Source organism: Xiphophorus couchianus, chromosome 23, assembly GCF_001444195.1.
Source record: "Xiphophorus couchianus chromosome 23, X_couchianus-1.0, whole genome shotgun sequence".
Taxonomy (NCBI): domain Eukaryota; kingdom Metazoa; phylum Chordata; class Actinopteri; order Cyprinodontiformes; family Poeciliidae; genus Xiphophorus; species Xiphophorus couchianus.
Genome location: NC_040250.1, coordinates 15,136,127 through 15,160,517, shown reverse-complemented (window position 1 = coordinate 15,160,517; position 24,391 = coordinate 15,136,127). Strand labels below are relative to the sequence as shown.

The window sequence follows — 24,391 nt, the reverse complement described above, 5'->3', positions numbered from 1 at the left end:
ACAAAGCAGCAAATAGTTATTTGAAGCTGCTGGTGCCTCTGGAACCTCAAGGTGGAGGATCCTCCAGAGGCTTGTGGTGCATGAACCTACTATTGCAGAAACGGTTGCAGTGGGCCCAGCCGTACATGAAGATTAATTTTCAACATTGTTGTTCACTGATGACTGCTGTGCAACCCTGGATGGTCCAGATGGACACAGTAGTGGATTGGTGGTGGATGGCCACCACGTCCCAACACGGCTGTGACGTCAGCAAGGAGGTGGTGGAGTCATTTTTTTGGCTGAAATCATGAGGAGAGAATTATTGGTCGGCCCCTTCAGAGTCCCTGAAGGTGTGAAAATGACCTCAGCAAAGTATATGAACTTTCTGACTGATCACTTTCACATCCTGCAAAGAAATTCCAGCAGAAACTTTCCACAAACTCACAAGTTCAATTAATGCAAGAATTGTGCAGGTGATATCAAAGAAGGGCTCCTATGTTAAAATGTAACTCAGTATGTTAAGATTTTTTTGATTGAAATAGCTTTTGATTTTAGTACATGTGACCACTTTTTACTGCACATTCAAAGAATGACCTTTTGCAGTTCTTTATAATCCATAGATTGTTTAGAAAATCTGCTGTGCATAATAATTTGGAACAGTGCATTTTGAGTTTTTTTATTTTTGAAAAAATACTGTTGTCATTGGGAGCTTTGTTCAGTAAAATTTGATTTATACTGTAATAGTTTGTGATTTGAAAATTATACTGACCATCATTTGCATTGACCATTTAAGAAAATCTGAGAAAATATCACGTGCATAATAATTTGGAACACGGTATAGATAAAAGTTATCGAAATGGGAATCTAACAAAAAATTTAACTTGAGTAGAAAAGTTCAAACAAAATGAGTGGGCCAGTAATTTACAAAAGAATCGGTTCATGATTTAAGTTTAGTAATGCAAACTACAAAACAACAGATGCAAAAGGATACATTTGATTCTTGTCAAATGTAATTACTATGAATGAAAACGATCTTTAGTGTTTATTGCAAGTGAAGAATGCAAGACTGAATACTGCTGTATGTTGTGAAGCTTGTTCTGATCTTTGTTTTATTTCTCTTCTGATGTTCAAGAGAAGACCGAAGAAATCTGGAGAGTTACACAGCTTTGATTTAGTTTCCCACATTTACCATAGCAGCTGAATTCATGTTATTGAAGAGGAATATATTCCTTCATTAGTGAGACAAATGGCTCCAGTTTAGCTAATCTCCTCATTTTAAGTGAAATTATTAACTTACATTATTTTACATGAAATTATGTTCTCTAGTTAGCAATCACAAATTAACCAGTGATCATTATTCTGCATGTATTAACATTGTTGAAAAATTATACCTGTATAAATTTCATTATATTTTTTTGAAGCTTCTCTTATTTTGAAATATTGCCCCAGGACTTTCCATATAGTGTTTTGCTATCCAAAGTGGGACTGTGACTCAACGTTTGCTTCTTTAAATTAACTACAGTGCCTTGCAAGAATATTTGTGCTTTTTGAACTTTTATCATGTTATTGTAATTTAAATATAAAACAGCATTTTACATTTCAGCTGTTAGGTGCCACAGAGGATTGTTAGAGACATTAGTTAACAAACAGCATCATGAAAGACCAAGGACCACAGCAGACAGGTCAGGATTAATCAGAGAAGCAGCCAGGAGACCTATGGTACATTTGTAGCTGAGGTGAAACATGACAACAATTACCAAAGCAACCCACAAAACAGTTTTTGCAGTAAAGAGTAGCAAGAATTAAGGTACTGTCAAAAAAATCCCAAATGGAAAACAATTTGAAACCGAGCCAGAGGTTCAGTATGTAGGAGAATGACCTCAAAAAGACTTCAAGAAGTTTGAGAGTTTGTGTACTTGAAGATGCTTTAGTTTTGATAAAGCATCTTCATGTGTTAGAATCGGCCGTATGAAGTAGAAATCTCCATCTAATTGAGAATTTGTAGGGTAACTGGATGGTTTTAAGAAGTACGGACTCAGGCAGGCTAAATTTCATTTTCATTTTATTTATTTAACCAGGTCAAAAACTTCTTGAGATCTAGATCTCATTTGCAAGGGAGATCTGGGCAGAAATTCTGCAGGAAATACTGCAGAATGCAAGTACACTTTTTAGTTATTTATTTTTTCCTGTAAAAAAAACATTTGTAAACCTATATTTTATCTTCCATCTCTAATCTTTGCCCTTGACCAACTACAAATAAAATAAAAATAAAATGTAAAAATCCCATCACCCTTTCTCGTTACAATGTGACAAGTGTTGAACAAGTTATGAGTACAACCAAAAAAAAAAATTAAGGTACTCTAAGATTAGTTAAATTCAGACATAAAACTAAGAGTAAAATCACAACATGACTTTTAAATGCTGTAATTTAAACAGGCCCCCTCTTTAGCAATTTTTAAATCTGCTCTTAAGACTTACCTTTTTCGGTTGGCCTTTGATTCGGTTTGAGATGCTGCTTTTCTGTATTTATCTGGGTATGTTTATGTATTATATAGAGTGTTTTACGTCACTACATTGTTGGTTTTGATGTGTTTTAATTTTGTTTTTATTTGTTTAATTTTGTGATTGTACAGCACTTTGGTCAGTGGTACTGTTTTAAAGTGCTATATAAATAAACTTGCCTTGCCTTGCCTTGCCTTGCCTTGCCTTGCCTAATTTTATTTAGGTATATCATATTCTTAATTTGATGCTTTTTCCATATTCTCTGATGTTCACAAATAGTGCCAAAAACGTACTGATTCCCAGAAGGAGTTGTTCAACGCTATTATTCCCACAGCACCTAAATGCATCAGCAGTGCAGGTGGCTCAGGGCGTGGCTTTATTCAAGTGAAGAAGGACTTGTTTGCGCATGCGTGAGCTAGAAAAGTGCGTTTTAGAATGATTAGTGGTGGGCAGCGCAGAGGCAGATTATACGGCTCCACACAACTGTTGTTTTAATCCCCTGGAAGAAGAGATTTAGCAAGAAAAACCCCAGCCTTTAAACCCAGCAGCCATATTGTATGGAAAAGCGACGGGAAGACTCTAATTTTCAGAAGAAAAAAAAAAAAAAACTCCGCTCCTCAGAGACCTGCAGGAGTTTGGGGGAGTTTTAAATTTCCTTTCACAGGTTGTTGGGTTTCTGCTGCACAGCCTAGCTCTGCAGCTGGCTGAGGAATCCAGGCGCTGGGAATAGTTTTCCAACCAATTTGTTGGTGCAATATTGGTGTTGTCTTTTTGGATTTGAACTGTTATATTACACAACTAATAATGAAGGACCGATTGGAACAGCTGAAAGCGGTGAGTAATGTACAGGAAATGTGTTTTTTGTCCACCCCTTTCATTGTGTATACACTTAAAAACTACATTCTTATTTTCGAGAATGTTTAAATCGTTAGAAGACACTAAATTTAACACGGGGACAAACTATTTGAGTGAAAGGAAACACATTTTATGACATATCCGGCCATGAGATGACATAACTGATGATAGATGGTAGTAAATCTGTAGCCTATGTGTGAATTTAATATCCTGGTGTTGAGTAAAGGATAAAGATAATTGAAGTCATTGTGTCAAATGTGTTCAACTTGAAATTTAAGATTAGTTGGTGATCTATTGTAATGTTTTAATTTATTTTTATTTTAATGCTAAAACTAAAAGTGTGTTTTTCAGTTATTGCACTGATCAGACTTTTTTTTTCGTGCCAATACGAAAAAAAGTCGTATTCTTAGATTCAGATTTTTTTTTCACTTCTGTTGTTCTTATTTCTTACATTTTTGAATCCCCTTTATGCCTCAGAACAAATGTATGTAAACTTTATTGGATTTACTAAACGTACACTAAGGTTGGTTAAGACGTTTAAAGAGCAGACATGTTGTGAGTTCTTGGTTTTGACAGGTTTAATGGTTGGGACTATGGGAATTATCTTTAAAAATTTAGAAATTGGAGCTGGCTAAGGGAAAATCTATCTATTCAATAATATTTAACGCTTTAACACGATTCTATCCAGTTTCAGTGTGCTAGTGACTGCTTGGATGCAATTTTTGTTAAGCTATCAGGACCATGCATACTATGCTAACTGTCTATCACTAACATTGGCCAATTGGATGGACTTCACTGTCATTTATTCCTACTACTGATATAGATGTTAGTGGCAAAGATGCTAATGCAAAGGGATAATTCTGGGTACATCTAGAGGATAATAAGAGAGTTCTGTTAAAACTGTCGGTTAATCACAATCAATATCAACATCACAATTTTCAACAATAATCTTAATGTCTTGTTCTACTGAGCTTTCCTGTTCCAAATCAATGAGTAATTGACAATCTTACTCTTATTTATGAGATTATACTCATCTTTTAGGTGTTATCAGCTATTTAGAAATTCAAAGTTTTGAAGTTTCACTTCAGACGTTTGGAAATATCGACATTCTTTAGGTTTATTTTAAAAACCAATCAATCAGTTTTTAGGTGGACGTGGTAAGAACTGGATTTGTAGGAGGTCAAATGTATTAGAGAGTTGTTTGAAGTCCTTTTCATAAGATACCAGACATATAGCTGGAGTGACCAAACTTTGGTCACCAAAGTTTTCTTCTCATGTCGTGTGGCATAAGCCAGTGCCCCCCTCTCCTGCCTGTTTCTGCACATGGATGGTCAGCTGGCTGAAAGAAGGCACACATTCTTTCTTTTTTCAATGAGACGATTTGACTAATTCAGCTGTTAGGAACAATTTTTGACCAATACAAACACAGACCACATTGATGTTCAAACTCCACAGCTCCTTCATTAGGTTAACATTGATGTTTAAGATACAGCTTGCAAAATAAATGCTGAAAATCTGCTTAAAACATCAACTTCAGACTTACTGCTGGAACAATTGCACCAACTAATTGACCTGCTTACATCAGTATTTTGCTGCTGTGATAAGTAGCAGAATGACAGCCATGTGTATTTTTTATCTTTGCTCCAATGTTAACTGTGACATAATTAAAACTCCGGTAATCTGAGTTAGATTTCTGGCAGCTGTAGGAATAGATGTTGCTTTGTCTTTGAAAAAACAGCAGTTAGATGTTTTGCATTTGTTTTAAGCATGTAAAAACCACAAACTTCTGGTGTTTTTACTCAAGTTTATCATCCAGCGAGGATTTCCTACCAATCCATGCGGAGCCGCCACCTGCTGCTATGCAATGAATCAGCAATAAAACTGCCTCCATGGTAAAAAAAAAAAAAAGTAACCTTTGAAAACACATTCTTGGAAATGAATGGCTAAGTTTAGACGCTTCTACAAGATACTCTAAAAGTCTGTTGTCTGCCTTGCGAAGAGAATAAGTTATTCTGTGTCTGAAGGTGAACAATGTGAACAATGTTGAGTGTTTTCCCAGCTCTTGGTACTCATAGAGCTGAGGCCTTGATCCTGTTGTTGTAACCCAATATGAGGTGTGTTGCTATGGCTTCTTAAAACATTTGGCTAAATATTTGCGCTGTTTAAAAGACTGCTGCGCTCGGGAGTGCGTCCCTCTGACACACAGCTGTCCTCATATTAGTGAAAGGAAGTACAGATAGTAGCCTAAGGAGGCCATTCATGTGTTGGGAAGTTGACAGAATGTGTGTTTCATGCTTCAGTGAAGCTACATAACCTTCTCAGACTCGACGTTCTCATATTTACCACCTTTCCATTTATCTTTTCCTCTTATCATACTATCATCTTACTCAGCTCTGCCTTGGTTTTCCTCCTTGAGTTTCCTTCCTAATGTTTAACTTGCTGGCTGTAATCTAGACTGCATATGTGTCATTCTGTAGCCTTATGTTCATGTAAATGTTTGTCCAAGCTACTGCTAACAATCGCCTGACTTTCAGTAAACTTGAAGACTTTTGGGACAAGAAGAGACTGTGGAACATAATTTGCTTTGAGTAATGGCAGCTTTTACTGTGCTTAGTTGGTCTTATCCTGGCTTCTTGTGTGGTTTTAAACTCAAATAATTGAATTGGATGTTTCCCTCTGTGTGCTATAAGAAAAGGTGGATATGAAAACCTAAACAGCTTTCTGTTTAGTTTTCTGTCAAAGCTAAATATTTTTTCAGCTTTGCGTGCACAGTAATTCAACACTCTAACTCAACAGGCTGCTGGTTTTGGTTCCTCTCTTGAATCCTAATGAATGGATGAATTGTAGTAGCACTTAGATTGCTTCCTTTATTATAGAGTCTTTATGTTCCCTTGTCAGATTGCTAGCCATTGTCTAACCGATAGCTTGTTTCATGTCATAGTCCAGTGAAGAAGTGAAGGTATCAGGCTATATATCAGCCATAAGCTAATATTATGGCTCAGTCTAATAAAGCAAAAACAGAACTAAGTGAATAACATCCTGTTTAATCCTAAACGACTATAAATGACAAGGGTGATACACAAAACTACAAATTATTGGAATGAAATGGACAAGAGGGAAACAAATTCTACCAAAATTTGAAATGAAAGTTTTATAAAAGTTTTGTTTTGGTTGAAGATGTAACATGGTTTAGTTCCTGAGAAGAAAATATTTTCAGATAAATGACCCAGAAATCCGGATTCCCTTCAATTTTCAGCTCTGCTTGCACAGAACTAAAATGTCATGTTTGCTGCATACTAAATGTTCAACATAATAAAAACCCTCTGAATAAGATGCTGGCCGTTTTTCAGGATTACAAACTGGTTCCAAACATGTTGCCTTCTTTAAAACTGCAGTGGTCTTAAGTTTTTAGATGTAGTAAGCCTGAAACAGAGATTATGAGTTCATTTCTGATCTTCAGTAGCACATGAACCCAATGAGTTGCAGGTAAAAAGGTCTGATTGTGACAATGGGAAAACCTTTAGAAATTCTTCTGTTGAGACCAGTCTGCCCTTTTTTTCACCTGACTAACTTGAAGATGTTTGTACGCATTCAGGTTAGTCAAAGATATTTACTTTTTAAGCTAAAATGCAGTTTTTGAGTTTGACTGAACAGACTGAGACGAGGTGTAATGCTGTTCTGAAGTATTTCATCAACAAACGAATTGATGAAATACTTTAGAAATGCATTATTGCTATTGTATTGTATTGCTAGGTCTAGTTGAATCAACAATTAAGTAAGTCCCACTGCTTTTCTGACTTGTAGCCGGAAAGCGATAAACTGAAATGTGACATTATTCACACATCTCAGATGTAAAGCGCAGAGCAACAAAGTGTTAATAACCGAGTCGTTAGTGAGAATCGTTTTAAAGAAGAACTTTAGCCCTGAATTAAATGTAAATGTTTCACAGATGGCTTTCTGTTCTGCTTCGCTTTGTCATTGTTTTTGCAGAATCACAGAGTTTTTAATGCACCAATCTGAGGAATCACTACAATTTCTTCAACAGAAGTCAGGTTTTAGTTTATTGCACCAATAAAAGTGCATATACGATAATTTGTTCTCTGTTCATAAATTAGGAACTTTGCTTTGATCTTTTCCATTGAGGAGCAAGTTAATTTCCGCTGAGCTGTAACTATATTATTATGGCTGGATGCCTTTATAGACCTGACTAAGGCCTTCCTTTATCACAATGCCTCCTCTACTCTTTATTAGCTTTAGCATCTCAGTCACCAAAAATAGACCTTTCTAATCAAAAAATGTTTGCACAACTGGTTAAAAACATTATTGGCCTGGAAAACTGGCATTTGTGTGGAACTTTCTAAATAATTTTCTCCCAAAGCCAAACAGTCTTTTGCGATTACAGTATTGCACATGTTGATATCTTGGTGGCTGCTGTGACTTGATTGTGCAGTTCTAGTAAAAGTGCAATAAATAAAACAGTAACAAAGAACAAATTGACTCTGTTGGCTGCTTGGTCCTTTTTTGCAACTTCAGAAATGGAGACAAACTTATTAATTGATTAGAGATCAGAATCTGACAAATGTCTCGTTTGGCTCAGATAAACAGCTGTTGCTTTGCACATTTATATTTAATGGATAAATATATCCATCCATCCATCCATCCATTTTCTGTTCACCCTTGTCCCCAATGGGGTCGGGAGGGTTGCTGGTGCCCATCTCCAGCTACGTTCCGGGCGAGAGGCGGGGTACACCCTGGACAGGTCGCCAGTCTGTCGCAGGGCAACACAGAGACATACAGGACAAACAACCATGCACACACACACTCACACCTAGGGAGAATTTAGAGAAACCAATTGACCTGACAGTCATGTTTTTGGACTATGGGAGGAAGCCGGAGTACCCGGAGAGAACCCACGCATGCACAGGGAGAACATGCAAACTCCATGCAGAAAGACCCCGGCCGGGAATCGAACCCAGGACCTTCTTGCTGCAAGGCAACAGTGCTACCAACTGCGCCACTGTGCAGCCCTTGGATAAATATATATGATGTTGTAATTCCTATTCTGTTGGATTCAAAACTACTCAATCTGCCCTTGAGTTTTCTCTTCAGTATATCCTATTAATTAACAGATATTGAATTAGCAGGTCTGAGCTAAAAGAAAACCAGAGATATGCTTGGATGAGTAAAAGCCTGATTGGTTCATCTCTATTAAGAACACCTGAAACTAAAATGGGATGGGATTATCTACATTAGTTCTGCAGAGTTACTTGAAGATCAAAGTTTTTTTTGTTGTTTTTTTTTACACAAACATCATATATTGCTTTATTAAACTTTTCAATTTGTAGCAGGACCCTAAAATTAGGCTTTTTCATCAATTTGCAACATTTATTTTTCTGTTTTCTGCTCCAGATATTAAAATAAATCAAACCAAGATAGACCTTTTCCCTATTAATTAAACATTAAAGCAGTAGCTTAAAAAGAGAAGCTTAAAGCTATAAAGACCTAATTAATCCAGACTTTCTTTGACAAAAACAAACTTTGTCCATTAAAAAGAAATCTTCAACTGGTCACTGTGGGATTGGCAGCTTTTCATTGACAATCTTATCCAGGTTTACAGGTGGAAGCATTTGACTTATTTTTGTTTTCTTTTTAAAATAATAAAGCAGCTAACCCTCCTTCACTTTTACAGTAAAACTGTCGTGATGGACAGGTAGCACCACAGCCCAGGAGAAAAATGTGAATGACGGAGCTTAGTCAGCTTCCCCTTTAAGAGAGCCACTGATTTCTGAGGCCCAGGATCACTGAGTTTGTTTAAATGTAAAACCTTTAAGCAAACCTTTTCAGGCATCACCTTGTTGTTAGGAGGGAATTATGCAACATGACACATAGACCCTTTGTGAGTCTAATGATGTTTTGCAATAAAAGAACCAACAAAATCTTCCCACTTCTACGTGCATTTGTGTTTTGTGCCTTTTTTAAGCTTTATGTCCACTTCACTCTCATGATTATGTGATGTTCAGTAGGAGATTATTGTATCTTGGTTTAGATCAAAATCTCATTTGCTCCAGCGTGACTCGCTGCATCTGTATTTCAGCTCACAGGTCTTCCGTCAGTGTGGTTTTTATGTTTATCTTTTATAAAAGAAAGAAAAAGGTTTCAAGCACTTTAAAATGTTGTTCAGAACAGAAACCATCATTTGACACTATCTGATGTTTATGAGTGTTCAACGTGTTTCAGTGTCTTTCTGACTGCAGAAGCTAATTCATTGTGTGAGCCTGTGACTGCGTCGAAAACTCTCCGTCTGACCTGGATAACCCCCCTTCCTCTGATTGTTTCTGAGGTGATCCTGCACAGAAAGCGTCCAGCTGTGTCTGTGTGGCCCACCTCTGTAGGGCGTGTTGCACAGATCGGCTTCCTTTCCTCCTGTTTCTGCTGAACAGGCCTGTGGAAGGAAGTGAGCTCTTATTGTTATCTCATCCCTGCAGAAGCACTGTGTGTCAGAGAGGTTGTAATGTGTGAGGCCAAACTTCTCTTTTGATGTAAAATCACATGACTGAGTCACAGAGAATGAGAACGATACCAATACATGTTCACAACTGTTAGTCATGACAGAATGAAACGAATAGTCCAGGAAAACATTTGCAATTCAAATTTTGAAGGCGTGCGTAGGTTAAAGGCAAACTTGGATGAAGTGCTGGGAAAAAAAGAGGACTGGTTTTTGAACTGGTGGAAGGAAAAAGCTGCACTCCAGTTTGAAAAATAGACAAAGTAATAATCAAATTATGGGAGATGCAAGTATATACTTAAATACTTTATATATTTATATACTTTATATATATAATAAATATAAATACTTAAATTACAGGTAAATGTTATTCTGTAAGTAAAACGTTCCAACTTTTGTTCAGAGCTGATCTGAGCTACATGCTTCCTTGCAAAGGTTTTCATGCTCTATTTTTAGTTTCACTGTATTTTGTGGGCATTTTATTTCATAAACCAACATGAAATAGTGCATGATTGTAAAGTGGAAGAAGTTTTTACAAATCAAATCTGAAAAATGTGGCGAGAATTGATAGTTAGCGCAGTCACATGAGAATCCTTATGGGTGTTTTATTGCCATCCTTAAGTCACATTTCTGAGGAACATGATTGTTCATTGTGGCACTAGATCTTATATATGGCGATTGGAAAATATGTCTAAATATAAATGCATGCAAACGCTTCAGATTTTTGCTTTTTATAGAGAATTTTGTAAATCATGTCATTTTCTCTCAACTTAATCAATCTACTTTGTGTCAGTCTGTTGTGGAATACAATTAATTCAGGTTTATGACGTTAACTTGGAAAAATGTAAACATTTCAAATGGCATGTGTTCACTCTGTGTTTATTTGGACCATGACAGAGTTGGATGATATGATTGCCGGGAAACCAACAGCTGTGACGCCTGACTTTTTCCGTACTTTGACTTTGACCCGGCCACACACACCTGACTGTCACACCTGAAGAGCTTGGACTTGGTTACACATTACTCACACAACCTGACTCGCATAAAGATCACCAACCAATTGCATCGCGTGGGTGTCATAAAACGTTGTTTGATTGAAAAAGTTGAAGTGATTAAAAAGGAAGAAACAAATGAACTGGTACAGTTTTTTTCCCCTTAACTTGACGCTGTCAAAACGCAAACCTGACATGTTTACTCTTTAATTTTGGTTTTTAACACCGGCTGAAGACAGGTGGAGTTCCTGCACTCATGTAAACATCCAGCTGCACCTCACTGTGTTTGCCAACTTATCCCAGTGACGTTATTTGTTATTTGTAGACTTTGAAGTAAAGCTGTCTAATAAATATTTTGGGTGTGGTTTAGTTAGGGTGAGCAGTGTCCCAGCTTGATGTGTCATGCTACCAAACAAGGAAATGGTTTTACTAGTATGCTGTGGTCTTTAGCTGGGAAATGAGGGACTAAAACCTTCCTTTGTGCTCCAGATTTTCCACAAGATCTAAATAATGGCATGGAGTGTCTCTGAGTAAAACATTGGCTCAAATTTGTCATTTCGAAAATGTACATGAGTCTACTTGAACTTGTAAATGCACGTATGGCAAATGTTTAAGTTAAATACATAGTTAATAGATACATTTTTTAATGTAGTTTTATTAACATTTTCTTGGTAGACATTAGAACATTAACTTTATGAAATTTGTGATTATATCACGCCTCCTACCCCACACACACAAACACACACACATAACAGAATAAAGCAATAGATAACCGGTAAAGGCTACATGTATTGGTTTCCATTAAACATACTGGAACTGACACACATAATTGAACCAAATATATTTTTTTACAGCTTAGAAAATGACAACTAACCTTTTCCAGTCCTGTCTGATATTAACTCTAACTTTTGCAAGCTACTTTTATGCAGTTTAAGTCAGGTGTTTACATACTGTAAATTTCCTCTTGTATTTGGTAGAGCTGTCTTTTAAACTGACTTGGGTCTCCCAATTTTGGGCATCCTCTCCCTGAGTTTCACTGGATTCATTTCACAGTTTATCATGATACACTTTTATGTTTTGGGGAGATATGCAAATTTCACACCAAAACATGTTAATCTCTGGGAGACAGATCTAGATTGTTCCTGAATGGTGTGATCACTGTACATTTCCATAGTGAGATTTTTGTTTGACCACATGATTGGCAAATTCTGGCATCTGGATTGTAAAAAAAAATCTTTGAAATCCTAACTAATCCTAACTACCCTAAAACAGGAAAGTTTGAATTGAATTATTACCAAACAGTGGTGGAGGAAAAGTTATTTTTATATTATGTATGTAAATATCTGGTTTACTTGGTAGTAGGTCTCACACATGGAGGTTAATTTGACTTCTAAACAGCAGTTCAGAGGAAGTTGATCAACCATGTTGGTTAATTCCTGGAACTTTTCATCTTCAACCTGATCATGTCCATGTGGTTTAAGGAGTCCTCCTTAGCAAAGACTCTCCCAGCCATGCATTGTTGGAATTTTTTATAACCTAAAACTGAATTAAATAAAAGATTTGAAACTGGAAAACAATTTTTGAAACTGAAAAAGATTTGAAATGGAGGAAAAATACATTTCCAGCTCCCACTGATTCTTAATGCAACAGCAGGGAATATTTTGTCCATGTTTTCAGCCGTCAGTCACGGTTCCACACCTCGTGTCTCCTAAGGCCTCGCTCCCTCACAAAGGGGTTTGAAACTGGAAAAAAAACCCTCAAATCTGGAAAGATGTTTTGACCTTTTTTTTGTTTGTTTCAAATCCCTTTCCAGTTTTAGTCTCAAAATTACTTTTCAGTTTCAAATCATTTTTCAGCTTTAAGTGTTTTTTTCTTTAACAGGTTTTTGGCCCCAATTTAGCTCCGTAAGCCTGTTGTATGTAATTGTTGAATTAAAAGTTACCAGAGTAAAGTTTGAAATTGGTATGTTTTGACCTTGTGGGAGGCTGGACATAAGAAGGAGCCAACAGCAGCCTCTTCGTTGCAAGTCTAGTTTTGATTCGTGACATGAAGAATAACTACACTGGATGCTGCAGTGCAGCTAACAGTGAAAGCTCAGTACACAGAAAATCTGTTTTTGTTGTTTTTTTACCATCTTCCATTTAGCACAGTGTTTTCACAACTAAATGGTACAACATAGGCAAATATAAAGAATAATATTGTTACTAATCAGCTGACTATTAGGTTAACGGTAATTTACCGTCTCATTTACTGTGTCTATAAACTTATCTGAGAAACGAAAACAAATCAGGAAACTGATGCAAATAAAAAATTTTATGAAAAGCCAAACTATTTCACTTTGTTTTTATTCTTGCATGCTGCATCACTTTATCTTTATCCATTATCTTGCCCATTAAAGTTTCTGGACATGTGACTTGTTGTGTAGATTAACCAATCAGGTGTTAGTGTTGGTTTAAAGAGGCTCGCTGAGTGTTAATAATTATATATTGTGAGTTTTTGAACAGGAATCATGAAATACTTGCATGCAGAAATAATTGTTTATATATGATGGATTTCAAATTTAAATATTTGGATATGCATTTACTCTATTACCCTAACATTAAAATGGGTATAAATATTTATTTCTATTTCTAACATTTTTGTTTTCCAGTATTATTTTGATAGTACCACAAGTAAAAAAAGTTATTGATTATATTGTGACAATTTAAGAGCTAGATATATCTTAGTTTTTGTGTCTGTTTTGTTTTTAAAATGAGAATTTTCAGTAATTTGAACAAAAAACGTCTACTTGTGATTTGTTTAGTAGTAAATTATTTTAACTATCCAGCACTCTAATCTGACAATACTTTTGTTTTCTTCTTAATCTTGGCAGCCGTGAATGTTGTTCAATCATTTGCAAAATAAATCATCAGAAAATGGGTCAAAATGTCAGATTTATGGTTTTAAACTGTCTATTATCTTTCAGGTTTTTTTCCCATTTAAAATGGTATCTTAAACTCATGAAAAGACATTTTTGTTGTTTTTAGGCTAGAAGGCTCAACAATTATAAGCAGCTTTATTTTTTCAGTTTCTAATGACTTTCTCACATTATGGGGAACTAATTACCTTATTTGTTTTCAAATGTTAGACTTGTGATCAAGATGATGAGGAGGTGGAGATCGCTGTGGACAACGCAGCCTTCATGGATGAGTTCTTCTCTCAGGTCAGGTTTTATGCTCTCGATTGTTGTGCAAAGACCTAACTTCTCTTACATATTTTTTTGATTTGTAAATTGTGACCCGTCTGTCTGCAGATTGAAGACATCAGGAACAGTATTGATAAAATTGACGAGAACGTGGCTGAAGTCAAAAAGCTTTACTCGGTCATCCTGTCGGCTCCCACGTCGGATCAAAGTGAGACATCTCACCTTTAACTGATTTACTGTATTTTTGTGCCCAGTTTTCCTATTTTGAAAACATACCCAGTTGAATCTGGTTCACAAAAATAAGGTTACTGTAGCTTTTTTCTGATTTGTCGTTTTTATTCTATTTTTTAAACCATATTCCAATCTGAGCAGAAAAAACGCACACAGAGTGTGACAGAATATGAAGCATTCTCATTTTCTCTTCATACATCATCTTTAAAAAATACTTAATTTCTATCTGAACATCCCTGGTTTAAGACAATTTTTTACCTTTCTTCAGAAACACAGGATGACTTGGAATCTATCACTAATAACATAAAGAAGATGGCCAACAATGCAAGAAACAAACTCAAGAGTAAGTCTGGAAGCGACAATCACATTTTCTCTCGTCAGAATGAGTCAAACTTTTCCTGAATTTGATGTAAATGTTGGACGATGTGTTTATGACGTGAATTTGAATGTTGCTCTTTTCCAGCCATTGAGAGAAATCTGGAGTCGGAGCAGCAGGAGAGGGTGTCAGCTGATATGCGGATACGTAAATCGCAGGTAAATTGTGCGGAGGATGAAGAATTTTCAAACTTGTAAAGCTTTGAAATAGGGCTGTTTTAATTCATATTAAATTGTTTCATGGGGTTTAGTTTAGTCAAATATTTCGGCATATATAGGTAGACTCCCACCCCCTGAAAAGTAAACATTGTACAGCTGTTTCCAGGATGTTGAGAAAGATTTGTGATCATAATTTGCATCCATTCTGTCCTCCCAGCATGCAGTGCTGTCCAGGAAGTTTGTTGAGGTCATGACAAAGTATAACGAAGCTCAGGTGGACTTCAGGGAGAGGAGTAAAGGACGTATTCAGAGACAACTTGAGATAAGTAAGTTAAACCTACACGCGCAGAAACAAAGTATAGAATAATCCCATAATAATCTCTGTTTTCACTTTGCTCTGTCCAGCTGGACAAGCGAAGACAGATGAAGAGCTGGAGGAGATGTTGGAAAGTGGAAATGCTGCCGTTTTCACTGCTGGGGTGAGTGTGTCTTGTGTGTAAATGAGCAATTATGTCCCCTGTTTTAACAACTTTACAAATAAAATTGGTTTTGCTGTTTTTAAAAAAATAAAAGCCCATTATTTGCTAATTTTTAGATTTTTGATGTTTGGATAAAAGGAACTTTGTTTGTCTTGTTCAGATTCTAGAATATATTTTCTACTCAAAACATGTTCATTTAAGAGTTCATAATAAATACATAAACTGTTCTCAATGTTCTTCTCATTGATATCCAGTAGCATTAAAACAAAATGTCTTAGCTGTGCCAGTTGATGCCAAGCTGGATGATGTTTTACGTATTTAATAACCAAAACATAAAGATTCAAGAAAAGGAGTCATGCTTGTTGGTGACGTCTCAGCGAACAGATGAAACAGCTGTAGGGAGGCTTCTGGAAAGAAACGGAGCGACTGGGAGCACTGAATCATGGAGCTTCGACTGCAATGTGTCACTGATAAAATGAGAACATGTTGCACTTTAGCTTCTGTTCAAGCTTTTTGATCAAGAGGAGCTTGTTTTCGGCACAACTAAGGAGGAATTTCTTGTTCAAGGACACTGAGTTCAGCTTAGGATTTCCTAATGTGCAACGACTGGACCAAACCACACCTAAATTATTACTATATCTTATTGCTATAATGTAAATGCACACCTGAGGTTCTCAGTAATTCATATGAAACTATCAAACAATTGCAAAAAAACAATAACTGGGAAATTGCCGGAACTTTTTAGGATATCTGATTTATTAAAAAGCAACACAAGAACCATTAAGCTTATCAATTTAAGACATTTGGACATTTCTTTTGATATTGACATTCAAGAAAAAAACAACTTGGATTCACACTTGATGAGTAAATGTTGACATTTTACTTGCCGTCTGTTTTGAGCCTGCATGGTAACAGTGAACTGCTCGTCTTTGCAGATTGTGGACTCTGGGATCTCAAAACAAGCTCTGAGTGAGATTGAATCCAGGCATAAAGATATTGTCCGTCTGGAAAGTAGCATCAAAGAGCTGCATGACATGTTTGTAGACATCGCCATGCTGGTGGAGAGCCAGGTACACTCCTCTGGACATCACCTTTTTGTTGCTTTATTCAAATCCACCCATCCATTCTTTCAGCTCATCTCTACCGTGTCTTAGCGATCAGTCCTGATTCTGTCTGGTCGTTCTGTCTTGGTGTTTTTCTCGTTCTTGCTCTGCTGTTCGATGACTGTCGTTCTGCATCTGTCTGTCTGTCTGTCTGTCTTTTTTCCAGCTCCATGCTTTTCTTACACCTGACCTCTGCCACCACCACCTTCATCTCATTCCCTTCATGGAACCTTAATAAATTTAGTAAGATATGACCCAAGCATCATTCACACCTAATTCATCACAAACGGGGTTTTAAGAGATTTAGCAACTGTTATAATTAAACTACTAGAATATGACCAACTGTTTTGTGCTGCTTACACCGCCATGCTTTCTGAGGGAAATGGTTGTTTGAGGTAAGAGTCCTTGCATTGCACTCTTCATGTTGCTTATTTTTTTTTACTGTTATTTATGTTCACATTTGGAATTTGAAAAGATTTTGCTGTCAAATAAATAAATCACTGACATTACCACTTGCTTCCAAAGGGTTTTGAAGTTAACATCCCTGATAAATACTTTTAATTACTTCAATTTCAATTAAATTTCAAATACTACTATGCAGTCCACTTAATTTAATGTGTTTTCTTTTAAAAAAAAAAAAAACGCCGTTTAAGGAAACCAGTAAACTGCATTGAGTCACTTACTTTTCAGCAAACCGTCCCTCCTGAACCAACATGTAGCGACGGAGGACGGTTCATTGCGTAACATCATTCCTTTCTCAGCAATGTCTTGTACTGAGCATGCATGTTGTAACAGTGAAAATGAAATACTCTTTAGACGCGATCACTACCACATTCAGATCCATCCACCTCGGTATTACTTCTGGATTTTTTTCTATTCTGTACAGATTGGCTGTCATATCAGTAGGAATGTAGCTTATGAAAATGGTGTGTAATCATGCCTTAGAAAGTTATAAATGTAATTTTTTCTCTAAAGGTAGCAGAGAGCATAAAACATAAAAAGTGGGTGTAATAATTACAATAGTAATATTGATTTTGCCTGTATTTTATTGACATTTTAACTCTCCTAAACGGCACGTGCAGAATTTGATCTTCATTACATTCAGTTCTTTTTTTTTCCATCTAAATAATAGAACTGTGTTGTAAATTAACCTTGTCTCAATGACATTATGTGTTTAGAAAATGTTTAAATGAAAAATAAGAAGTCTAAACTGTTAACTTTTTTTAGATTGGCAAAATTATCTCTTTTTTTAAGACGGTGGAAGTAATTTTAGCGTGAAACAGTGAAACCACAAAGGACTTCGGTGCAGAAGGTGGTGATTTTATTTTTGGAAGCTCTCATTATTTGCTGCAAATTGAATTGGGGGAAGAAAAAGAATTGCCTGATTTCAATCTGCAGTGCATCACTCAAGATGCATCCAACACATTAATTATACCTTTCAAGTTATAAGTAATCATGTTCATAAAAGGAATAAATTTGTTGGGAGCTAATGAGCTCGATCCGCCTAGCACTGAGACAGTTATTTGTATGAGCGAAGGCTTTTAAAGGCTTTTATCAACCATGGTGTTGATTATTTTTAAATCCTGGTACTTCCTGCAGAAATTCAATATTTAACAGAAATGGTTTCTTTGCTGTTCTCTTCACAACAGCGGTGTTTAAAAACTCTTTGCCTCGCTTTGTGCTTGTGCATACGCGCACACACCTGCTGCCAGTTTTGAGCAAGCTCTTCATTGGTGGCAAGAATTTTTTAGCTCGCTCTTCAAGAAGAGATATTTTAGGTTTGAGATGAGCTTGCTGGTGATTTCAGCTGTAGTCTTTCACATCTTTACCTGGGCATGTGCAGCATGATCTTGCTTTGCAGAACTCTAAAAACATTTTGATCTTTCATCACAAAAAAAAACTGAAGCTGCAGTTTGCAAAACGCAGAAGAGTCGATGCCAAAATTTGTGACCACATGTTTGCTTGATGGATATTAAAATATATGTTCCTGTCTTTTTTTCTTTTTTTTTTGTTGTTGTTTTTTTTTTCTCAGGGGGAAATAATTGACAACATAGAGCAGAATGTATCCCAGTCAGTGGATCACATTATTAAGGCGAAGGAGGAGATTAAAAGAGCTGAAAGGTACCAGAGCAAGGCCCGCAAGGTAAAGTGTTTCGCAATCTATCTCACTAATATCACCTTTTCCTGTTGCTGCTTCTTGTTTTATTTCAGTCACTCTAGCACTTTTGCCCAGTTTAACACATTTCATCCACTTTGCATGCCCTGCATATCGCTCTTCTGTTCGCCTCACTGCCATTAACACTCGCACACAACCGTTGGAATAATGTGTAAGCTCGCTGCATGTTTCCTCCTCTCTGCTGTCACTCGTTTCCTTCTGCTGCTGCTTCCGGCTGCGTGCCTGTCAGGGCGGGATGATTGACAGGATTGAGAGCAACATGGACCAGTCGGTGGGCTTTGTGGAGAGAGCTGTTGCAGATACTAAGAAAGCTGCCAAGTTTCAGCAAGAGGCTCGCCGTGTGAGTGGCTGTGGTTAAGAACTGCAACTCTGGCTTCCTAAAAGCACCCGAAACATTTGAGCTTATTTACGAGAGGCGTCAACTTGTTGAAAAATGTCAAATAAAAGCATTCGATCTCCACGAGCATCAAAGAAAAATAGTACATTTCAAATCTGCATCAAAACGTCATGGTAAGCGGTTTCTTGTATTAATATCTAGCAAACTTTACTGTCAGTAAAAGGATATTTTAATTCTTTAAGATGTATTTTATGTTTTTTTGCAAAACTAGAGATTAAATTAAAAGTGCACACATTGCATGTGAAACATAAACTTTCAGAATCCAAGTGATCTTCATATTGAAATCAAGCTGCAGCCATTGGAGCATAAAAATATTTTAATCTAGTTTATTTATGTCCGTTTTTTCTTATAATAAAACTGCAGTAGATTAGCCTGCTGTTTTGTTCAGTTGTATACCACAGCTAAACCTAGAAGCTCTGAAAAAAATTATTTGATGTAGTTTAGTTTTACTGGTGTTTTGTTGAACATTTATTTCTTTTTAAATTGAACAGTTTTTCACAGATACTGAAATCAATTTCCACAAATAAACAATTTTCCAAATTGTCAGCTAAGGTTTGCCATTTCTGTTCATTAATAAAGCAACTCATTTCAATCAGTAGAGGCAATCATCTTAAAAAAACAAGTCTATTTTAACTTTTAAATCTCACTTTTCAAACACCAGTTAAATCTGATATGATTCCCAAAGTAAAGCAAATATAGATGATTAAGAAAGTAAATTAGTACAACTAAACTACAAGAAACTACCTGTTGACTAATTGAACACGTCAATGCTTTTGGGAAGCCACACTCATTTCATGATTGAGATCTGTGACGACCCCCAACCTTCCTGTGTGATTCATTACTCAACTCTGTGCCGTGTGGATCCCTGTGATAAAACCGTTGCTGTGACCCGTCCTCCACCCATAACCAGAACCAAGATGATCCTCCTCCCACTCACCGAAACACACACACTGTCACTCACACACACTGTCACTCACACACACTGCTTGTTTTCTCTTTTCCCGCCTTTTCATTTTTAACCTTGCTGATGTTTTTGAACATGACTAAAGTGCTCATCTGTTGATGCTGAAGATATTGTTTGCTTTTACCTGCACAAGCATTCGTGTAGGTGAAAATAACTGTACAGATTTTTTTTTTTTTTTTTTTTTTGCAACTTCCAGCTATGTGGCGCATTGTCTACTTTTTAAAATTTTTTAAATAATTTTCCAACTGAGACTTGGATCTGACCAGAATGTGTGTACTTGGTTATTCCCAACAGAAAACTGTGATTATAGTGGTGGTTGTGGTGATCTTACTGGCATTGATAGCGCTCATAATCGGGTTGTCAGTAGGATTGAAAAAATGAGGAGCTGTTTGACTAAAAGAAGAGATGTTGGTGAGTAATTTTGGAGAAAATCTTCAGTGTAGTGCTGTAACAAGTGGGAAGGAGGCATGCTTTGGAAAAGAGGTTTCTTTTAGACTTGAATGAGTGTGTTTTCTGTCTGTCCTGGGAGCTTATTTGATGTGTGTGTGTGTGTGTGTTGGCATTTCTGGTCACTGCTAAATGACTTGGTGTTAGTGGAGAGTTGGTTTGATCTGCGAGGGATTTAAATGCTCCTGCTCTCTGTCACTAACTCTCCGCTCATTGGGTCTCTGTCTCTCCCCTTCTGTAGAAGATGATCTTCATCGGTGTGTGCTGTGCTGTGGTTTTAGTCATCATCCTCATTATCATCCTCACTCAGACACTATGATGGGACCGCTGGATCCCTGCCATCATCATCATGTGTTTTCTTCACCCAGATCGTCCATTTTGTTTCATCATCTGCTCAAAAAAAAAAGGATTCAAATTCCTGCGTATGGATCAGAGCTGCTGGTGTTAAAAAAAAAAAGGGGGAAGATGATCTTTTGTGACTTCTTCAGTTCCAGACAATCTACGGACGCTCTGATGAGGAAATGAGAACTGCAATGCGGCTCACTACCTGCTTACACCTCTGTGGAAGCAACAAAAAGGGAACTGGGAAAATAACTGACTGTTTCATCACCTCTCCAACACCAAACATTTCATTGTTTTTAACATTTGATGCCAAAGTTGCACCCCTGTGTGTGTTTGTCCTAAGCTGTTCTTTAAACCATGCAGGAGCACATACACACATACACACCCCCACCCCCAGATCCACTCTTCTTGCCTTAATGAGCCTTGACACATATTACTACTTTAAAAGCTACTGAATGTTTGCTTCTCCAGGTTATGGTTGTTTTTAGAGAGTTCCAGCACTTTCACTGTTAAAAATATTGAATTAAGCTAAGGTTTACGTAATTATATTGTAAATAACAGAAGTCATATTTGTGCACTGTTGACAGTCTTGTAAGAAAATGTTCTTTTTCAAATATGAAGGACGACACATTTCAGCAACATTTGAAAGAAAAGACTAACAAGTAATCCATTGTCTTGAGAAGGTGCCTTAAATTTAATGTTGGCAAATGGACTGTAATAGAAACTGTTAATGTGCTACCAAAGAGTTTGCAGACTTGAATTAACACTAGTAAATATTTTTTTGATTTAAGAAGTTTTTACATAAAAGGGACAATTAAATCATAAGGAAAGTAACAGCTCTTTTTAGGTGTATTAAGTGATTGTTTCCTCTGTAAACGTAAAGCTAAGCTGCCAGTTTATGAAGTGCATCCATTCAATTTTCTGTTAGAATGATGTCCAGAGCCATTTTTCCTTCATGTTTATACAATTATTTTGTCATCATATAATTTACAAAGACTTCAATAATCATTTTTAATTATATATACATGAATTGAAATGAAAAAGTAACATTATGGAGCTTTTATTTTAATTTTAAATATTGTATAATGAGGTGAACTTCATAAGCTGGTAGTTAAGTAGCATTTTTATTGGGCACCATTATTTTTTCTCTGTAGATAATATTGCAGTCTGACAGTTTACAAAACATTACATTGGCTTTAGCACTTACGGTAAAGAAGGTGGTTGTGTGCATATAAAGGCGAGATGTCATTTCAGTCAGTCAACAGGAGCCAAAGCATTTTCTTTCTTTACAAGATTCTGTGTCTTTACACTTTCAGGAAATACTTGAAATCAGCGTCCAGCATGATTTTTGTGGCCATGCAGGTCACCGAAGGAAGAGTGGGGAAAATTTAACCTTGTTGCACATTTCTTATGTCAAATATTTCAAAAGAATTAAAGATTTGTTTTTTTCTTATGTCTGACTGTTTGTGCTGCTGTTTCTGAGTCTCAGGCTAAACTATACAATGAGTAGTCAGACATACATTACGATTTCATATAAGAGTTCAAGTCAAAGTAAGATGTATTTGCAAAACCAAAGGAAAATGGTACATGATTTAAAAAAAAAAAAAAAACCTGGAAACTTTGATTTGCCTTTATTTTCAACCCCCCAGAATCAAAACGGTAAGTATTTGAAGGTATGTTTCTACCAGCTTTGCACATCTAGATACTAATTTTTGTTCATTCTTTACAAAATATATCAACCTCATTTGGATTTAAGGCTTGGCTTTGACAAGGCCATTCTGACACACATACTCTGATCAAAACCACTTCCCTTGTAGCTGTGGCTCAGTGTTTAGGGTAGATTTCCTGCTGGTAGGAGAAGCTCTGCTCCAGTTTCAAATCTTTTGCAGCATCTAACTTTAGATTTTAGAACCTCCATTTTTCCCTGAACTTTGACCAGCTTTTGATAATCGTTTTCACCAGCAATCTTAATCACCACCCAGAGTTTTGCATTTAGACCAAAGGTTTGGCTTTTCTTCCACATTTTATATCACCCTGTCAGTTAAACTAGGCGGCTATTTTGTGGAAGGTTTGCACTTGTGCTGTTCTAATTTATTTAAAGATGGGATTGTACAATGCTGTCGGCCTTCATATTACACACAGGTGACCTCTTTTGATTTATTCGAGAAGGCAACCAGTTGCAGTTTTTTAGGGGTATTAAGAGACTTTTTGTGTGTGTGTAAAAAATAAAGTATACTCTTAGTTTGCATTTGTGCACCACTCTGTTGATTCACTACATGAAATCCCAATAAATTGCACTGAAGCTTGCTGATGGTTGATAAAATTTTGTAACGTTAACAGGGTGTGAATACTTCTGCAAGGCACTGTACAGTAGCTGCATGTGAAAGGTTTTGATGACTGTGTTGTGGAGAAGATGTGTGAAAGTGTTTTCTCTTGACCGCTGTGTTAAAGTACAGTTTTCAAAGACTTGATATGAGGAAGTGAAGGTAAGTTGCATCACCTGTCTTGTATAGCATACAGATACACACACCATAATCTGACCCTTCCTTCCCCTTTGCTACATCATTTCCTCTTTCCGACTCCCCTAGATATGCAAACACTTATATTTGGTTTCTTCTTTAACTTTCATGTGTGTATTTTAACTCTCCAGAAAAAGATGATGATTACATTGTGCTGTGCCATCATTGGGATCGTTGGGTTCTCCTATCTCTACAGTTTCTTCTCATAAAAGATTTTGCACAGGTGAAGCATCAGTCTGTGATCATTTTTTTTACCATTTACACGCTGCTTTGAATGTTTTACCACTCTTCTTCTGTCTTTGTGTTCTTCCTAGGAATAGAGATCTCCAGGAGAAAACATTATTTTTTTTCCTGTGGTTCTTACCCAGTTTCTGTCATTTAAATTTGTAGATTAAATTTAAGCCACTCTCAAATAAAAAAAACAAAAATAATAATAATAACCACTGCTTTCTTACCCTTTCTCCCTTCCCCTCGGAGTCTCATTTGAATCTCTGTTCTTGCTGTATAAAGTGTTTGAAAACGTGTCATAAATGTGGATTTTTCTCAGTCTGCCTCCTCTTAGACAGATGGCTCAACATGTGACTGTTAATCTTCGCGCATCACTCTGTTCAGCTTTAGTCCAGCGCCTCCTGGTGGTTCTTTGAAGAAATAACCATTATTTATGAAGAAATGACTGGGAATGTCATCTAAACGTTACAAAAATCTTGGGTTTTCTCTGCCTACACTCTAAAATGTTTGAAGCAGATCTGTATTACTCTATCATTTGTGTGTTATAAATGTGATTTTTGTGTGTATGAGTCCATACTGCTTAAAAAAAAGGCTTGTATCTTTTCTGTAACAGCGGGTCTCCCTGGCTTTGCTGGCTATGTCAACTCTATAAAGCCTGTTATGTAATAAAAGGAAATCTACAGTGAACCAAGAACCGTGCATGCCTCAGTCCTTCAGTGAATCATTTGCATCAGCTGATCATACATGCTGAAGGAAGAAAATATACATATGCTGTATATGTCGTAGCATTGATCATTTGTGCAGATCTGGTCTAGCTGATGCTCTGCTGTTTAGCCCCCGGTGAGTTTTCTGACCTAATTTCATCCCCCATCTCGCCGCTGCTCAGAAGCCCCGCCCATATGCTGGATTTGGAGCGGGGTGCGTTCGTTTTACTCATCCGGATTTGGACGATAA

The 24,391-nt window shown here is 36.6% G+C and overlaps 1 protein-coding gene across 6 annotated transcripts; it reads left to right on the top strand.

Moving 5' to 3' along the window:
- The first annotated feature begins 2,889 nt into the window (after positions 1 to 2,889).
- stx3b (syntaxin 3b) lies at positions 2,890 to 24,128 on the top strand. 6 transcript variants are annotated; one of them, XM_028009543.1, is made up of 11 exons: positions 2,890 to 3,315; positions 13,961 to 14,035; positions 14,126 to 14,225; positions 14,517 to 14,591; positions 14,712 to 14,782; positions 15,000 to 15,108; positions 15,188 to 15,261; positions 16,197 to 16,331; positions 18,770 to 18,880; positions 23,341 to 23,432; positions 23,524 to 24,128. In XM_028009543.1, the coding sequence occupies exons 1-10, from the start codon at positions 3,286 to 3,288 to the stop codon at positions 23,416 to 23,418; spliced, it is 858 nt and encodes a 285-aa protein (XP_027865344.1). In that variant the 5' UTR covers positions 2,890 to 3,285; the 3' UTR covers positions 23,419 to 23,432; positions 23,524 to 24,128. The 6 variants fall into 6 exon arrangements, 5 of the variants coding, with proteins under 5 accessions (XP_027865344.1, XP_027865345.1, XP_027865341.1 ...); XM_028009541.1 differs by lacking the exons at positions 18,770 to 18,880; positions 23,341 to 23,432; positions 23,524 to 24,128 and adding exons at positions 18,397 to 18,507; positions 20,196 to 20,312; positions 20,590 to 22,143 and having other exon boundaries at positions 2,893 to 3,315; XR_003594470.1 differs by lacking the exons at positions 18,770 to 18,880; positions 23,341 to 23,432; positions 23,524 to 24,128 and adding exons at positions 16,531 to 16,759; positions 18,397 to 18,518 and having other exon boundaries at positions 2,891 to 3,315.
- The last annotated feature ends 263 nt before the right edge of the window (positions 24,129 to 24,391 follow it).